Below are 14,975 nucleotides of genomic sequence, written 5' to 3' on the forward strand. Positions count from 1 at the left end.
TCTTACTAAATGTTTTACTCAAACTCATAACCCCTTCGAGCTGAGTAGCTGTTGCTTTTGGAACATCCAGGATCCTGGATTTAGCTACTGCTGCACTTTTTGATAAACTGTAGGAGACATAGAGAGCATGTAGGATTCCTGATATTATGAAACAGCTCATGAAGGACAATAGAAAAACCAGCAGCAGTCTCACAATGCATCTCGAACTCAGTTGGACTGAGAAATATGTTCAGCTTTTGTGTGTGCAATATGTTCCTGCACAACAACACCTTTCATCTATCAGCCTTATCTCGCATTTTCTTGAACTTCGTCTACAGCTCCAAACTCTCTCTCTTCTTTTTTTTACAGGCACGTTGCCCAGAAACCTGTTGAGCCTTATATAGCTGCTTAAATGTCTTAATTTAGAAGTGGAGTCGTATTAGCCCATTTAACAAGATGTGTTCCCCTGACATAAAATCGATAGTAAATGTAATGCCAGGCTGGTTTATCTGAATTACTGCTGCAACAATCCTTCTACTACTATGTATACAAAGGGCTTTGTTCTGGGTTCCATTAAGGAAATTAAATTGGCTCAGAAAAGTTCCTGTTTGGACCAAGCCTAGAAGGAGCCTTATTTATGGCATAGGGGAAAAGCTGCTTTAGTTAGATCAAGCCATTTGGGACTTCCCAAAATTCGGCTACATAATTTAATACCTGATTAGAGCTCCATGATAGTGGTAGGCTCTCTCTCTCTCTCTCTCTCTGTGTGTGTGTGTGTGTGTGCGTACCTCTCTCTCCCTGTGTGTTTGTACATACACACTAGGGGCTGCTGCCCCTGCTCTGCTTGTCAACCCCCTCCTACCCCTTTGCCAACCAGCCTTCCCCCCACACCTGACGGATCTCCCCTCCCTCCACAGCTCACCCCAAGCCACAACCCCCTTTAAAGGATAATAATAATAATTTATTATTTGTACCCCGCCCATCTGGCTGGGTTTCCCCAGCCACTCTGCACGGCTTCCAGCAGGATATTAAAATACAATGATTCACCATTTTGTTAAACCACTGTGTGAAGCACCTTCCTCCTACTGCTGTAAGGAAGCAGTGTAAGAGTCAAGCACCCAGGTGAGCTGTTCAGTGGAGGGCAGGAGGGACAGCTGGCCTGCCCGTGAGTCAGGATGAAGCGGCTACCTCAGGCAGTGGATTTGCAGAAGGAAATGGCCCACCTGCCCCCACTGTTTCTGTCATTGGCAGAGCGCCCCCTCTCGCTGGGAACGTTCCAGCACACAGCATTGCCTCTCGTCTTCCCTGCCCCTGGAAAGGTGAAGATAAGCACCAAAGCCTTGTTGAACACTCCCCCCCTTCCTAAGTTCGGCAAGGATGAGGGCATTGCGGCACAAGTAGATGTGGGGCATGGCAGCAGGCTCCTGTTTCACCTCTAGCCCCAGACGGGGGGGGGGGGGCATATGGGCCACTTGGCCCGGTCCTCCAATTCCAAAGGGGGTCTCGGTCAGCATATTTATCTATATTTTCCATTTTGTCTTTATATGCAGATACAGTTTAAGCCTTGAAATAAAATTATTTGTCAGCATAACTTTTGTGAAAATTATTTATATGCTTACGTATTTATAAGACTTCAGTTATCCCCAGGGTAAAAAAAATGGGGGGAGGGCACATTATCTACCTGGCCCAGGCCTCTGCCTGGCTCTGCAAGGCCCTGTTCACCTCAGGTGGCGAAACTGGGTGGGCTGCCCCTGGTGTGAGGTACTTCAAACAATGGCTTAGCAAACAACTGTGTGAAGCACTTCCTTCCTCCATTAAACATGCCAACAGGGAGGTTTAATAGAGGGAGGAAATGCTTCACACAGCAGCTTGCCAAGCTGCTGTGTGAAACTCCTTTCCTCCCTCCATTATACCTTGCTGTAGGCACATTTAATGCTGGGGAGGAAACATTTAACACAGCAACTTGATAAACCGCTGTGTGAAGTACCTTCACCTTCTGTGAAACAGCTTGCCTGGGCCACCTAATACCCACCCTGCTTCCTTGCTCACCTGCCTCCCTGCCTGGTGTTCATCACACTGCAGTTGGGATGTCCACCTATTGGCAGCTGCACAAACTGCAGAGCCTGACGACAGGCTTACATTTTTATGTCTATGCAAAGCTGCCTCTCACAATTTCATATTCTGGGCAATATGCTATACATATTACATTGTGGAGAAAAAGATATTACTAGATGCTGCTAGGGCTGACTAGATGTAGTGTTGTGATTGCACATCAGACATAATGTACCCATGATTCAATTTTGAAGGCAGCTTGGATGCTTCGCTACAATTTGCAGTGTCGGTAATGAGGAATGACTCAGTGCTGCAGGTTTCTGGCTACACCATGACACAAGCGATACAATGATGAATCAGAACTGGTGGGCTGGGCAATGTGCAAAAGCAAAAAATGTGTTGGCATTTAAGTAATGAAAGATCAAGTATGCATATGTATATGTAACCGGTATAATTTGAAGTGTAAAAGGTTGGGCAAGATTTAAAGCTGAGAAAAATATCACAAATATGTCATGGGTCTTAGGCTGCATATATACTATTCCATCTATAGCACACAAAAAAGTATTTTTTCTCAATCTGGAATCATTCATGATGAAGCTCAACATGCTGCTTTCATTCTAGATTGAGTCTAGATCCTGCCATCAATAAATGTGGTTACTTGATAGGCATTTGAGAACCCTCGCCTTGCTTAGGTTATCCTTAAATTTGTAGCAGTTCTTTCTCCCACTGGGAAAAAATCTCAGCCATTGTTATTTTTATGAAATCTGCTAAGCTTAACTTGTTGGTGGCTTTGAGTTCTTCTTGCCTGATGGGTTCTGTTATATAGTTCGTCAAGCAAAATATTTTAAAGAGTGATAAACTTGGGTTGTTTCAGCAGCCTTGGATCTACCAGTACATCCCAATCTACCTTCTTCCCAACCCTGAAGTGTGTGAATTACTTTGACCACTCCAAAATGCCACATTAATGTGAAGCATTATTTAATCATGACAACTCCTTTGATTTTTGCAGGGTGAAGTGGAAAGTGCTCATCGGTTCAGTTGGAGAAATGGAAAGGCCCTTTGAGATCACTTTACTGTATTCAAGCTGTGAAGAAAAGAGTTCTGGGCTTTTGGCACTGGGCTCCTTGCATCTCAGAAATTGCTTTCATGGTATGTCTTATATTGCCATTCAGCCCTGGAAAGTCAGGGTATTTGCTTTGCATAATCACAAAAGCCCAGGACTAGCAATGTTTCCAGCATGAGACTCAACAGCAAGCAGTGGAGTAAATATCTTTGGAACATGAGGATCCCTTAAAAACAAACTTTTTTCTTAAATAAATGTTATGTAAAAAAATACACTTGGGTTCTCTCTTTAAAAGTTTTTAAATTGGACTAAAAATGTTCGTATGTCATAATGGTGCAGTCACTACATAAATATCTAAGCAGATACATATGCACTTCTTATATTAAATCACTCATAGGCAGCATTTTAGGGTCAAAGCAGTATTTAAATTTTAAACCACCACACTCAATAAATATAGGGCCACCAAATATGATTTTATTGTACTAACTTCAGAATATCATAAATGCATTTTTGTTCATTATATTTTGTAAATTGCCCTTCTCAAACTCTTTTCCTGCTTGTTTTTTATCAATAATGTAAGGGATTAATTCTTCTTGCATGTCAGGTGCTTTAACATACTTAGGCCAGAGAAATAATTAGTGAAAAATATACAAAGGGAAAAGAAACTTAAACGATTTAAGCCATACTGGATAATTTATCAACATGCCTTTGAATTGGAGTATAATGCAAATACAAAGATATATGGTGGCAGAATGACGGGAGACTTGAAAAAGAGGGCAATAAATTTTGCCTATTGATAACCAAACTGCCGCCCCCAAGAAAACCTAATCCTGGAAAGCAGCGGTAAATCCAGTGCCTGCAAAGGTCACATCTGTGCTTTCTGGACACCGGACTTCTAAGACTGACTTATTTTCTGAATCTTAAATAATTTGCTGTCTGTCCAAAAGAATGTCTTCCACGTGACTTACAATGGAGAAACAGAAAGTTGTGGTTCGAGGACCCGACCCCCGCGGAGGAGGAATGAATACACGAGGACACGTGATATATGGTTTATGGGCATGAAAAGGCCACAACTTTATTGGTTACAGCAGTGAAAAGGTATTGGCTTAGGCATTGGATATCCACCGCAGGGGTTGAATCACCAGTAGGCGGAGCCTGTTGATGCTAATTCAACTATAGGCTCTCCCCTGATGCCACCGGGGGTCGTGCCATGGCCTCCCGCCAAGCAGGCATCGGACAGAATACACGACCGCCGGATTCCTTTAACGGAATACCCAAAATTGAAGGCGTAGGCGATGGCCACACCTAGCCTTCCAACACACCACAACACCATAATCCAATGCCTAACCTACCCACCAATACCACGAAAGTTGTGACGATTGCTACGAGGCAGGCGAAAAAACCAAATGGCCTAATGCCATGTGGAAAAACTCCTACCAGGCCCCCCGCCTAACCAGGGCGACCAACCTAAGGTCCATAGCAAGGTCAAGACCCTAAGCTGAAGGGAGTGGAGGGTGGGTGACTCTCGGCGGACGAAGAGAAAATGAGGCCGGGGAGAGGGCTGGCGCGGTAACTTGAAGTTACCTGGGCACGCCCCCCGCCGGCTCCCGATTGGGTGCCGGTCAGTGGGCGGGGCGCCAGCCAGGTAACAGGGAAAGCAGGGGGCAGCTGCCCCCTGCTAGGGGCGGTGCTCGGGCTCCCGCCCACAACCACTCCCCTCCCTTCCAGGGAGGAGAGTCTCTACAGGACAGCCCTTAAGCAATGGGAAGAAAGTTCTGCAGCTTTCTGACACTTTGCAGCTTAAGGGAGATGTGCATGTCTCTCATTGTTTTGATACTATACTACACTACACTGAAATGTCTAAATGTTTCTTTGGTGGTCCTTGAATCTTTCTGCCACACTTGCTCTCCTCTCCTGCAACACCAGTGTGGTGCACCACACCCTTTGAGAACCACACCCTTGGAGATCTAGATGTAGTCAAAAGGTGGGATATCAGTATTTAAAACAAAATAAAGAATTCTTAACTGATCAGTTCATGTGGTTTCAAGAACTCACTCTTCTGTTTGTTGCTCACTGTATCTTCACCATCTTCGTCCATACTCTTGTGACCAAGGGGGGAAGGAGCTCATAATGGAGCTATTATGTTTTAAATCTAGGCATTGTTCTTTGATACTTGGATGTATGTTTTTTCCTTCCCTTCAGACAAAGGAGTTCCACATATTTCCCAATACGAGAAGGGTTCTGCCGCCCTGTGCCCACAAGAGGGCTGTGTCAGCAAACTTCAGGTCTGTGATTTCAGTACCAGTTGTCCCATCGAAGAAGAAGGTGGATCCATCTGTGGTGAATATCGATCTATTTCCCTTACACTTTTCTGTCCATGGCTTCCAACTTGCCAGCTTGGTTGCATAAATATTTTGAGGTCACTTGCTCACTCCTGTCTTATGGGGCCCATAAAGCAGTGGTTGCTTGACTTGGTCCCCTCAGATCATGCAACCACAAGTTCACAGAGTAGCTGAAATCATCCCTACCTCACAAAACAGCCCTTATATCCAGTGCCAGAGCATTTCTCCCCAGCAACATGCCATGAGGTTGCTCAGGTCCAATTGGTCCTAGCTTCCTCCTGCCAGGACCCTGGAGATTAGGCTATTGATTCCTGATCAGGTGATCTGATGCTGGCTTCCCCTACCACAGTGATAGTAATCAAGACCACTCAGCTATGGTTTTTTAAAAGTTATATTATTGTGGTCATGTAATGTATTTAATATTCTTGTTTGGTTGTAATCTGCCTGGGGGGGCTTGCCTAATGCAAGACAGTGGTATAAAATAAAAATTATTATTTATACAGTACCATTGCTGTTAAGGGGAGGTATCATGGCACTGTACATTGAATGAGATGACATGAAAGCTTACATAACTCTTGGTGGAATTGTTTCCCATGCTTGCTATTCTTTTCTAACCAGACTCGACAAGAGAAGGCATAGTTAATTAACTGGTACTCACCCTGTTTCTCTTCTTACTGAGATTTATGTTTTCCTTCCCACCACCAATCTTTTTCTTGCAGACCATCTACCGGAGGGGGCACATTGTTCTTTTGAGGAAGGTCCCTGTGGCTGGACTTTGGGTGGCAATGTGAATTTTTCATGGTCTGTTCATGGCTTTTCAAAGATGCAGGAAGACCTCTTTGGAGCGTCTGCCTTACACACTACCAGAGGTTTGTTCCATATCTGCCATTTTCCAGTTTAGCCCAGAGCACAAGGTTCTTCTAAAGAAGTGTCAATAGAGGGACACTTAGCCCCTGCCTTGAGAGAGCGCACATCAAACCATGAGAGACATGCACATCTCCCTTAAGCTGCGAAACCCCAAAGTGTCAGGAGAAGAAGTGTGAATTAATCACATTTTTTCTGTTGCCAGTTCTTCACAACATGTAAAGTAGCTCATTGCTTTCAGCAGAAATATTTCAAGACATTTGAGCAACTGTGTGTGTGTGTGTGTGTGTGTGTGTGTGTAAGTGTGTAAATGAAGGATCAAGAGCCGCATAAAAGACCATTAGTGTGCAACAAGTGGGGGACTGCAAGGATTTTGGGAGAAGCGCACTGAGCTTCCCACTCTTCCAAATAAATTGCTGTAGAGATGTGATGGTGCTAAAGAGGTATGGAGACTGCCCCAAATCTTTCTCTCTCTCTTTTTCTTCTTTTCTTTCTCTTTTCTTCATGCTGTCTAGAAAAGTTCCTTTCCTTTCTTTTTGAAGAGTTACATACTCTCCCCCCCCCCTTAAACACACCCTTCTCTGTTGGCTTCTCCAGTTTCCACCTTTCATTTTATCACTGATGCTTCCCCCCCCCCCCCAATGTTCTGTTCTTGTGGACACTGCAGCCCTCTTCATTCAGCAGGGTTACTGAGTAAGGGTTATCTCCCTGCACTCAATACTTTTCAAATTGCAAAGTAGCATTCTTTGCATGGGGTTGGACTAGATGGCCCTTTGAGTCCCTACAAACCCTACAATTCTGTGATTCTGCATACCTGAGACATTCCCTGACTATATAGCAACTTTTCTCTTGGGACTGTTTTACCGTCCTACTGGTTGATATGGGGCTACCAAGTTTGTTGTGAAATGATAGATGCACAATGGATTCCCTTTTAGAAGATGAAGTGGAATGTTAAGGTATAAAAAGCTCCAGAATACCATGAAATAAATCTCAATCTGTGATTAAAAAAAAAGAAAAAAGCTTGAATAATGCAGATTACTCGAGATAGATGAGATTATTCAATTTCTTATTGTATCAATCGAAAGATAATTTGAATTATTTTGGCATTTGCCATTTTTTTAAGAAGAAGAATGTATTTGAGTAATTTATTTATTTTAGTTATTTCTGTATTCTTTTGGCATCATAATATTTGTTTCTTTACGGATTTTGCCAAGAAACTTTAGGATTCTACCCTCCTTATCTTAGAATGTTTTAAACGAATCTCTTTGGGGTATGAACATAAGTACCTGTGGTGCCACCCACTGTCTCCAAAGTAGGGCATGCAATAAGGTGTGGATTACTCTAGCATCTTTTTGATCCTCCAACTGGATGCTGGACTGAGTGGTTGGCCAGGCTAAGTAAATGGCCATGCCCTGTCCCCCCAGGGCCACCGTGGATTGGCTCATTTGAAGGATGGATTAGGCTGGAACATGTGAGCCTCTGTGGTGACTGGAGGGGACAGGGAAACAATATAAAATGGTGCTGCGTGTCTGGGGGACAGAGGAGGTGCCGTGCTGGGCCGCAACCATTTTCCCCCCGCAAGATGGTAAGAGGCCATTTTGATCCTGCTGTCCCTATCATTGTGAAGCAGAATTCACCAAGCGATGACCCACTAAATAGTTCAGTCCATTATCTAGGTGACTGCCTAAATGACACCAGAACTTCCCTGAGCTGCTCTAGGCCTTGTGAACTTGTGCAGGGGCCTCCAGGGTGTCATACAGAGATTCAGATCAGACACATAATTTGCCTATGCAGTGCACTGTAGATCATGCATGGCTGAGACATTCCAGAACCTGTTGGCTCCACAAACAGATTAAACCCCGGTCTCATTTGCTGAGCATTCCACCACTGCAAATCTGCCACTGAAATCCAGTTGCAATTTATTTTCCAGGTCACTTTTTGTATCTGCGTGTAGACAGCGAGCACACAGATGGCGTTGCCTGGGAATATAGTCCTAGACTCCCAGTTAGTCTTGCAAATGGAGCCTCCCAGGTATGTTTCCCTTTATCCTTCTTCAATTAATCTGCAATTCGAGGGAACTTTTAATGACACAAACCCCTTTCTTTTTTTCTTTTTAAAAAATATTTGTTTTATTAAATTAAAACTGGGTGTGACGGTTCTATCTGGAGCCCATTTCATCCGTGATGGAAGCCATGATGTCCTAATTCTGCACAACCAGCTACACCTACTGACCTGATACATAAACATTGTTTTTGAGTGGTTTTCATACTTGGCTACACCTGGTAGGGAAAGTAAGCTAATCCCTGAGTAATTCCTGAGTAATTTGCATGTGGTAGGAAATTTTTAAAAATTATAATTTCAAACTCAGAAAGATAGATAGTCCTCTCAACGTATACTTTCCTTCACTTCCTCTGTGTGGCTGCAGCCAGGGTACACAGCATGAGTGTGGGATTCCATATTCTTCATGCTTCCTAACCCACAGCCAGGAATTTGAATAATCATGCCAGCTTATACATTACTTCCTCCATGCATCTGTGGCAATAGGACCACTGTGTATCAGGAATTTTAGTATATATGAACCTAGCCCATCATCTTCAAATATGTGTCAGAAAGAGCCTCCTTGACAGCTGCTCTCTGTCTCCTCATTTTGTCATCAAATTCCTCTTTAGCTCCAGTTCTCAGCCTACGTTTTTGGCAATTACAATGGCACCATCTCACTCATTGTCCAAGAAGAAGGAGACAGAATTGGTGACACGTTGCTGTTGTGGGAAAGAACAGGGAGCTGGAGTGATCACTGGTATCTTATAACCTTGGAAATGCCAAGACTTCAAAACTAGTAAGCACAACATCAGTGGTATTCTTCACTAATAGAGCATAAAATGATATATAGATAATATTGTACCATCAGTACGCATGACACTTGATAGTCATAACAAAAAGACAGGTTCCTGCCCTGTAAAGGTTGCAATCTGTTCGACTTCTGAGGTACGACTGTACTGGTGAAGTTATTCTGGACATACAAACTTTAGACTTGTAAAAGCCTGCTTCAGATTAAAGTTCCTGAATTCTTCTCCATCCCAGATCAAAATTCCTTGAGTATCCTTATGGAAGAAATCTACACAACCACCATTTCCTCCATCCCATAGTTCAAGCCTGAGTGTAGTTGCCTCTGTAGCCCAAATGGCACTACTTTTATGCACAGGAGGGGAGGTATCGGGGTGCTTGGAGAAGCATCCAATTTGGCAGAAGTAGAAAAATAATTGGGAGGTATCGTGTTGAGGGATGAATCCCAAACAGCCAAATGAGAACTGTGTGCATTCAGTGGTCACAGAATGTTGAGGATGAAAACCAGAGGAAGGAGAAATGGAATGGTGTTTCCTGGAGGAGGGCATGGCTGTGAAACACTCTTCACCTGAAGCTCCAAGATAAAACAAACCTAATCATTTCCTGGAAGCACTGTAAGGCCTGCATGTCTGAGTTGACATTAAATGGCCTGGACTAGGACAATATGGCATGTTACATAGTGTTTTATATAAGGGCTTTGCCAATTTTTCACCCCTAAAAGAATTGGAGCGCAGAGAGGGCATGTGGCCCAACAAGCCATATTGCTTTTTTCAGTTTCTCTGTGTCTGTGAGGTGTTCTTGTTTTCCCTATAGCTACTACTCTGCAGTGCCACTTTTGAAAAAGCATCTTAACCCCCACAGCATTATGCCAGCTATTTGGGGGACATGTTTAGCTTTGTTTTCTTTGGGGGGTGTAGCATGGCACCATGGATCCAGAAGGTGTAGCTATATGAAGGAAAGAAAGGCCCCTTAGATGTCCTCACTCTGAAGCAGAGAAGGAAGGAATGCACTCCCACTGCCATGGCAACCAGAGTCATGCTCTCTGTCAGCTGATTATTATCACTGGCTCTCATTGGTCTAATTCCCAATGAAGGGGTACATTCCAAGGCAGTAGCAACATGATACCTCTTCCTCTTGACTTCCAGCACCATACTTTTGTCCCCCTTTAATTCTACCTCATCACCCAAAGGTGAGAATGCTTTTTCTCTGGGAATTAAAATGTTGAGTGAAAATGTTTGGCCCCTGGTTTGGTTCAGCTGTTGTATAGTTCAGTGTTGCTCTTTTTCCTATTTTGGTATTTGTAATGTTGATAATTTTATAAGGAGCCCTGAACTGTAGAGATTGAAGAAAAGGGGGACGTCCCAATCCTAGTCTCCCCCAGCCCCCACAAAAAATCCTTTCCAATGCCTGCTGACCATTGAAGCGTGAGATTAAAGCCCCATCGTAAAGCACCTTTCATAAATATATTCAATCATATTAAGATATGCTTCTTGATCTTGCATTTTAATCTATTACTTGTTAGATGTTCTGGCTTGTCAGATTTTATTTATGGACTGCTTTTTCACAGATGAAGTCCTAGCATGTTGGCCTTGCTGAGCTTCACTCTAATTTGAATATTTTTAGATCTCCCCAATCTGTTTAGAACAAGACTGTTTCCTAGCTGAATAAGACATTAAGTAGCACTTGCTCTTCCCAAGATACAATTTTCTCTCAGAAATCACACTGGATTTCATCATCACCAGCAGATAATTTCCTGGTGTGACATGTACTTTTCATATTCTCCCAGAGTACTATATTCTTATGGATTTATGTTTAGTTACAATTCTTTAAAACAAAAACAAAAACTGCTCAGCTTTATCCTTTAGGAATGGAACCTATTTTTAGCCATCCTGAATTAGCAGATTGTGCAATGATGTTTTTATTCAATGCATTAGCAAGAGAATGTGTGGCTCATGTGCTAAGACTATGGTGGCTGCTCTTGTTACTCTTTAGCAGCTTTTGAATCCCAACTGTGTGTTAATTAGAATTACTTCAAATGTGAACATGTTAGAGTGTTAGTACGAAGACTTTTTTTTAGGAATGGCTCCTTGACTGATCTGATAACTGTTGACCATTAGTTTGGGGTAGGGAAATTCAGGGCTCTGTGAAGTTTTATAGCAATATTTTCAGTTAAATTTTCTGAGGCTTAGTTTACTTACTGCTTTATTGTTCTGCTTGGGACCTATGGAATGCAGCAATGTATGAAACATGCTTAATTTTTCAGTAATACTGATTATTTCTAGTTTGTGTTTCTGTTATTTCTGTTTGCAAGTTGCTTGTTGTCATACAATGTTTGATAGCCCTGCTTGTTTGCTAAATCAATTCAGGTGTTATATATATATATATATATATATATATATATATTCTCTTTGTCTTCATCTCCAAACATCTTCTTTGGTAAACAGCTTTCGGTTGCAGATCCGGGCCACTTGGGGTTGGAATTCGCAAGCTGACATTGCAGTCGACAACATTACATTTGGTCTAGACTGTTCCTCTAATGGTGAGTTATTTCTAATTAAGGTAGCTCCAAGCAGGCAGACAACATATTAAGCAATACGAGGACTGTGTGTTATGTTCTTATTGCAGAAGAGCAAGTTATTTGATTGTGTCTGTGTATCACTTCCTCCTGGTGACTCTTCCTTTATTGTAGCCTCTATGGAACATCCTTCAAGGCAGTAAATGTGTAAGTCTTTGCTGCTCAGGGACCAAATGCCTTCCCTTTGGATGGTACTCCTGACGCAAATATTAGCTCACGTTCACAGCCCTGAATCAAAGTATTGTGTTTTTGGGCTGGGGAAACGGGATTCTTCTCGCAGCTACCTCATCTGGTGTTGTCGCAACTGTTTTGTAGAATGTGGTAGCATGGGAAGCACAGTTCTTCCACACCTCCCTCCTTGTACCCTTTTCTGAAAGGGGTACAGAAAGGGACAATAAGTTTTGCTCTCATTCCAGACAAGCATAACAGCCTTTCAGTGGCAGAGCTTCATGCTCTGGCAAGGGGGGCAGAGAGCAGGCGGGGGCGGGGCTGGCATGCATCCCAGGGCGGGGTGCACGTCCTGGGGGCAGGGCGCCCAGCGCGGGTGGGGGAACAGCCACGATGAAACCCTACCAGGATTGTGCTGCACACCTCTTCCTCTGCCAGTGCAGCCTTTGCTGTCTATGAGGGAAGAGCGGCAGATTCTTTTTTCAATCAGTAATCAATAACATTAGCATGTTATCAGTTGACGTAGAGAGAGCAATCCTGTCTTTCAGCATTTCACTAATTAAAGTTGGTACACTTTTATCCACTTGCAACACATGGTGATTCTTAGGCTACATGCACACATTTCATTCTGGAATCAATGGAGAGTGAGTATTGGTTTCTTCTGTATAGTCCACACTCAGTCTGGATCTAGATTTTGCGCTGTAGAAACTGGTTTCATTCCAAAAATAAAAGCCCATTGTAGATTGTAGATTGATTCTGCATTGCCCTGTAGTGTGTCCATTTTGGGCATGTGGGGTATGTCCACAACTGCCCAATGAGATATACCAAGATCGCTATCACCACATCCTTCTTTATTCAGCTGGGGCATGTGCAGGGAGGAAAAGGCATGGATCACCTCATCAAGGGGAGGATTTCACATGTGTGTCAAATTACCACATCCACCCTTGTGGACAGCAGGTGTTAGGATATTTCCGTTCCACCTTAAAAGGGAGCAGGCTTTGTGTCACAGCTTGCGTATTTCCTGTTTCACAGGGTGTTTATGTTGTGTCTTTGCTTTCGTTTCTCTCTCTCTCTGCCGGAAACATTGAAGCAGGCAGTCATGTTTTTCTTTGTTCTGATCAACGCAGAAATAAACTTGTAAATAATGCTCTCCTGAGTTCATCTTTCGCTGTACATTATCTGCTGATAAGAGCGTGCATCAGTTCTGGAATGTGGCAAGCTATTTCTGGAGCTCCTGTCGCTAATTGCTGATACTGCGTGTCTACGGGAGATCAATGGACGTCCGGAGACGACGTGGAGTCATGATGGACTTTGTCTCCCTGGCAGTATCCCAACAGCAGGATCTAAAATCAAACTAGATTAAAAGCAGCATGTTGAAGACAAGCATGACTGATTATAGATTAAGAAAAACTTCATTTTTGTGCTATAATTAGGTTAGTGTGTACACAGCCTTACACTTTGGACGTGCCACACAGTCACTCTAGTAGACATGCTAGAGGTTCTTCTCTGCCTACCCTACATTGTATTCGGTTAGGATTTGCAGTTGCCAATCATCTTGCCCTATACTGTAACACCATTTTAACAGTGTGGTGTAGTGGTTAAGAGCGGTAGACTTGTAATCTGGGGAACCAGGTTCGCTTCCCTGCTCCTCCACATGCAGCTGCTGGGTGACCTTGGGCCAGCCACACTTCTCTGAATTCTCTCAGCCCCACTCACCTCACAGAGTGTTTGTTGTGAGGGAGGAAGGGAAAGGAGAATGTTAGCCGCTTTGAGACTTCTTCGGGTAGTGATAAAGCAGGATATCAAATCCAAACTCCTCTTCTTCTATAGCATGTTTGATATGATAATGTTGCAGAAGGAGGTGATGGAAAGGAAACAGTGCACCAGTATTTTGTGTCAATATGCATGCAGTGACATGCATGTGGACTGTTCATTTATTCAGTGAAGACATTTCCTTTGTTTATTTTTTCAAAAAAATTCTATGCTGCTTTAAATTTCTAAAAAAAGTCCCCTCTAACAACCCGCTTTAAACTATCAAACCCGTCTTAAAATGGAACAGAATGTCAGAATGAAACGCTGCTGTGCAAACAAAAATACAATGGGGATCCACATATAAAAAGAAGCTAAGGGTGGTTAACACTGGATTAAAACAAATAAACTCAACTCTGCAAAATTATTAAAAAATGAATAAGATCCATATGCAATCATTAAAACAATTAAGCATTCTGACAATAAAGCAATTAAAGGCAGCCATTTAAAATGCAAATTACATCCCATCAATTTTTATTACGCTCAAAGACCAGACAACAAAAGATTTGTAAAACTGTTTGCAAACAGTGAAGGGCGTTACACTATTCACAGCTAAGAGTTCTTTTGAACAAGAAGAATTTAACATCCTATGGAAGGCCATTAAAAATGTTATTAAATGAGGGGGCTCCGGGGCATTGGTCCCAGCTAAGTACATTTTTGAGGACGCTCGGAAGGGCCTATGATTAAGATCTTAGCAGTGGGCAGGCTTTTATGGAAGTAGATCAGGAGTAGGCAAACTAAGGCTCGGGGGCCAGATCCGGCCCAGTTGCCTTCTAAATCCAGCCCATGGACGGTCTGAGTAGAATATGTGCTTTTATTTAAAATGCATCTCTGGGTTATTTGTGGGGCATAGGAATTCATTCATTTGTCTTCTTCAAAATGTAGCCCAGCCCACCACATGGTCTGAGGGATGATGGACTGGTCCATGGCTGAAAAAGGTTGCTGACCCCTGAAATAGATGGTCCTTTAGCTATCCTGTTCCCAAACTGTGAGAGGCTTTATAACCTCATTGGACTAGGTCCAGAAAGAAATTTGGGACACTTGCTTTAATAAGCAAGTCACATACAGTTTCTGAGCATGCTTCATAGAGAGTTGTGGATGGAATGCATTGTAGTAACCCAGATGTGATGTTACTAAATCAAGTGATTTCCTTGGGAATGTATGGGCATGGCTAACGTAGTCCTCCAGAAGTTACTGGATTACAGCTCCCATGATCCTTGAGCACTGGCCAAGCTGACAGAGGCTGATGGGAGCCCAACAGCACCTGGGCGACAGGGTC

The 14,975-nt window shown here is 43.1% G+C and overlaps 1 protein-coding gene across 3 annotated transcripts in view; it reads left to right on the forward strand.

Annotated features, from left to right (window-relative positions):
- Positions 1 to 14,975, forward strand: part of LTK (leukocyte receptor tyrosine kinase) — a 99,879-nt gene that overhangs the window by 44,780 nt on the left and 40,124 nt on the right. For all 3 annotated transcript variants that reach the window (XM_083449749.1, XM_083449748.1, XM_083449747.1), the window contains 6 exons: positions 3,041 to 3,180; positions 5,297 to 5,434; positions 6,156 to 6,305; positions 8,231 to 8,331; positions 8,970 to 9,136; positions 11,589 to 11,683. In XM_083449749.1, the coding sequence (XP_083305875.1) occupies positions 3,041 to 3,180; positions 5,297 to 5,434; positions 6,156 to 6,305; positions 8,231 to 8,331; positions 8,970 to 9,136; positions 11,589 to 11,683 (791 nt within the window). The remainder of the gene's footprint in view (positions 1 to 3,040; positions 3,181 to 5,296; positions 5,435 to 6,155; positions 6,306 to 8,230; positions 8,332 to 8,969; positions 9,137 to 11,588; positions 11,684 to 14,975) is intronic.

The sequence above is a fragment of the Podarcis tiliguerta genome, assembly GCF_965153285.1.
Source record: "Podarcis tiliguerta genome assembly, chromosome: 1".
Classification (NCBI taxonomy): domain Eukaryota; kingdom Metazoa; phylum Chordata; class Lepidosauria; order Squamata; family Lacertidae; genus Podarcis; species Podarcis tiliguerta.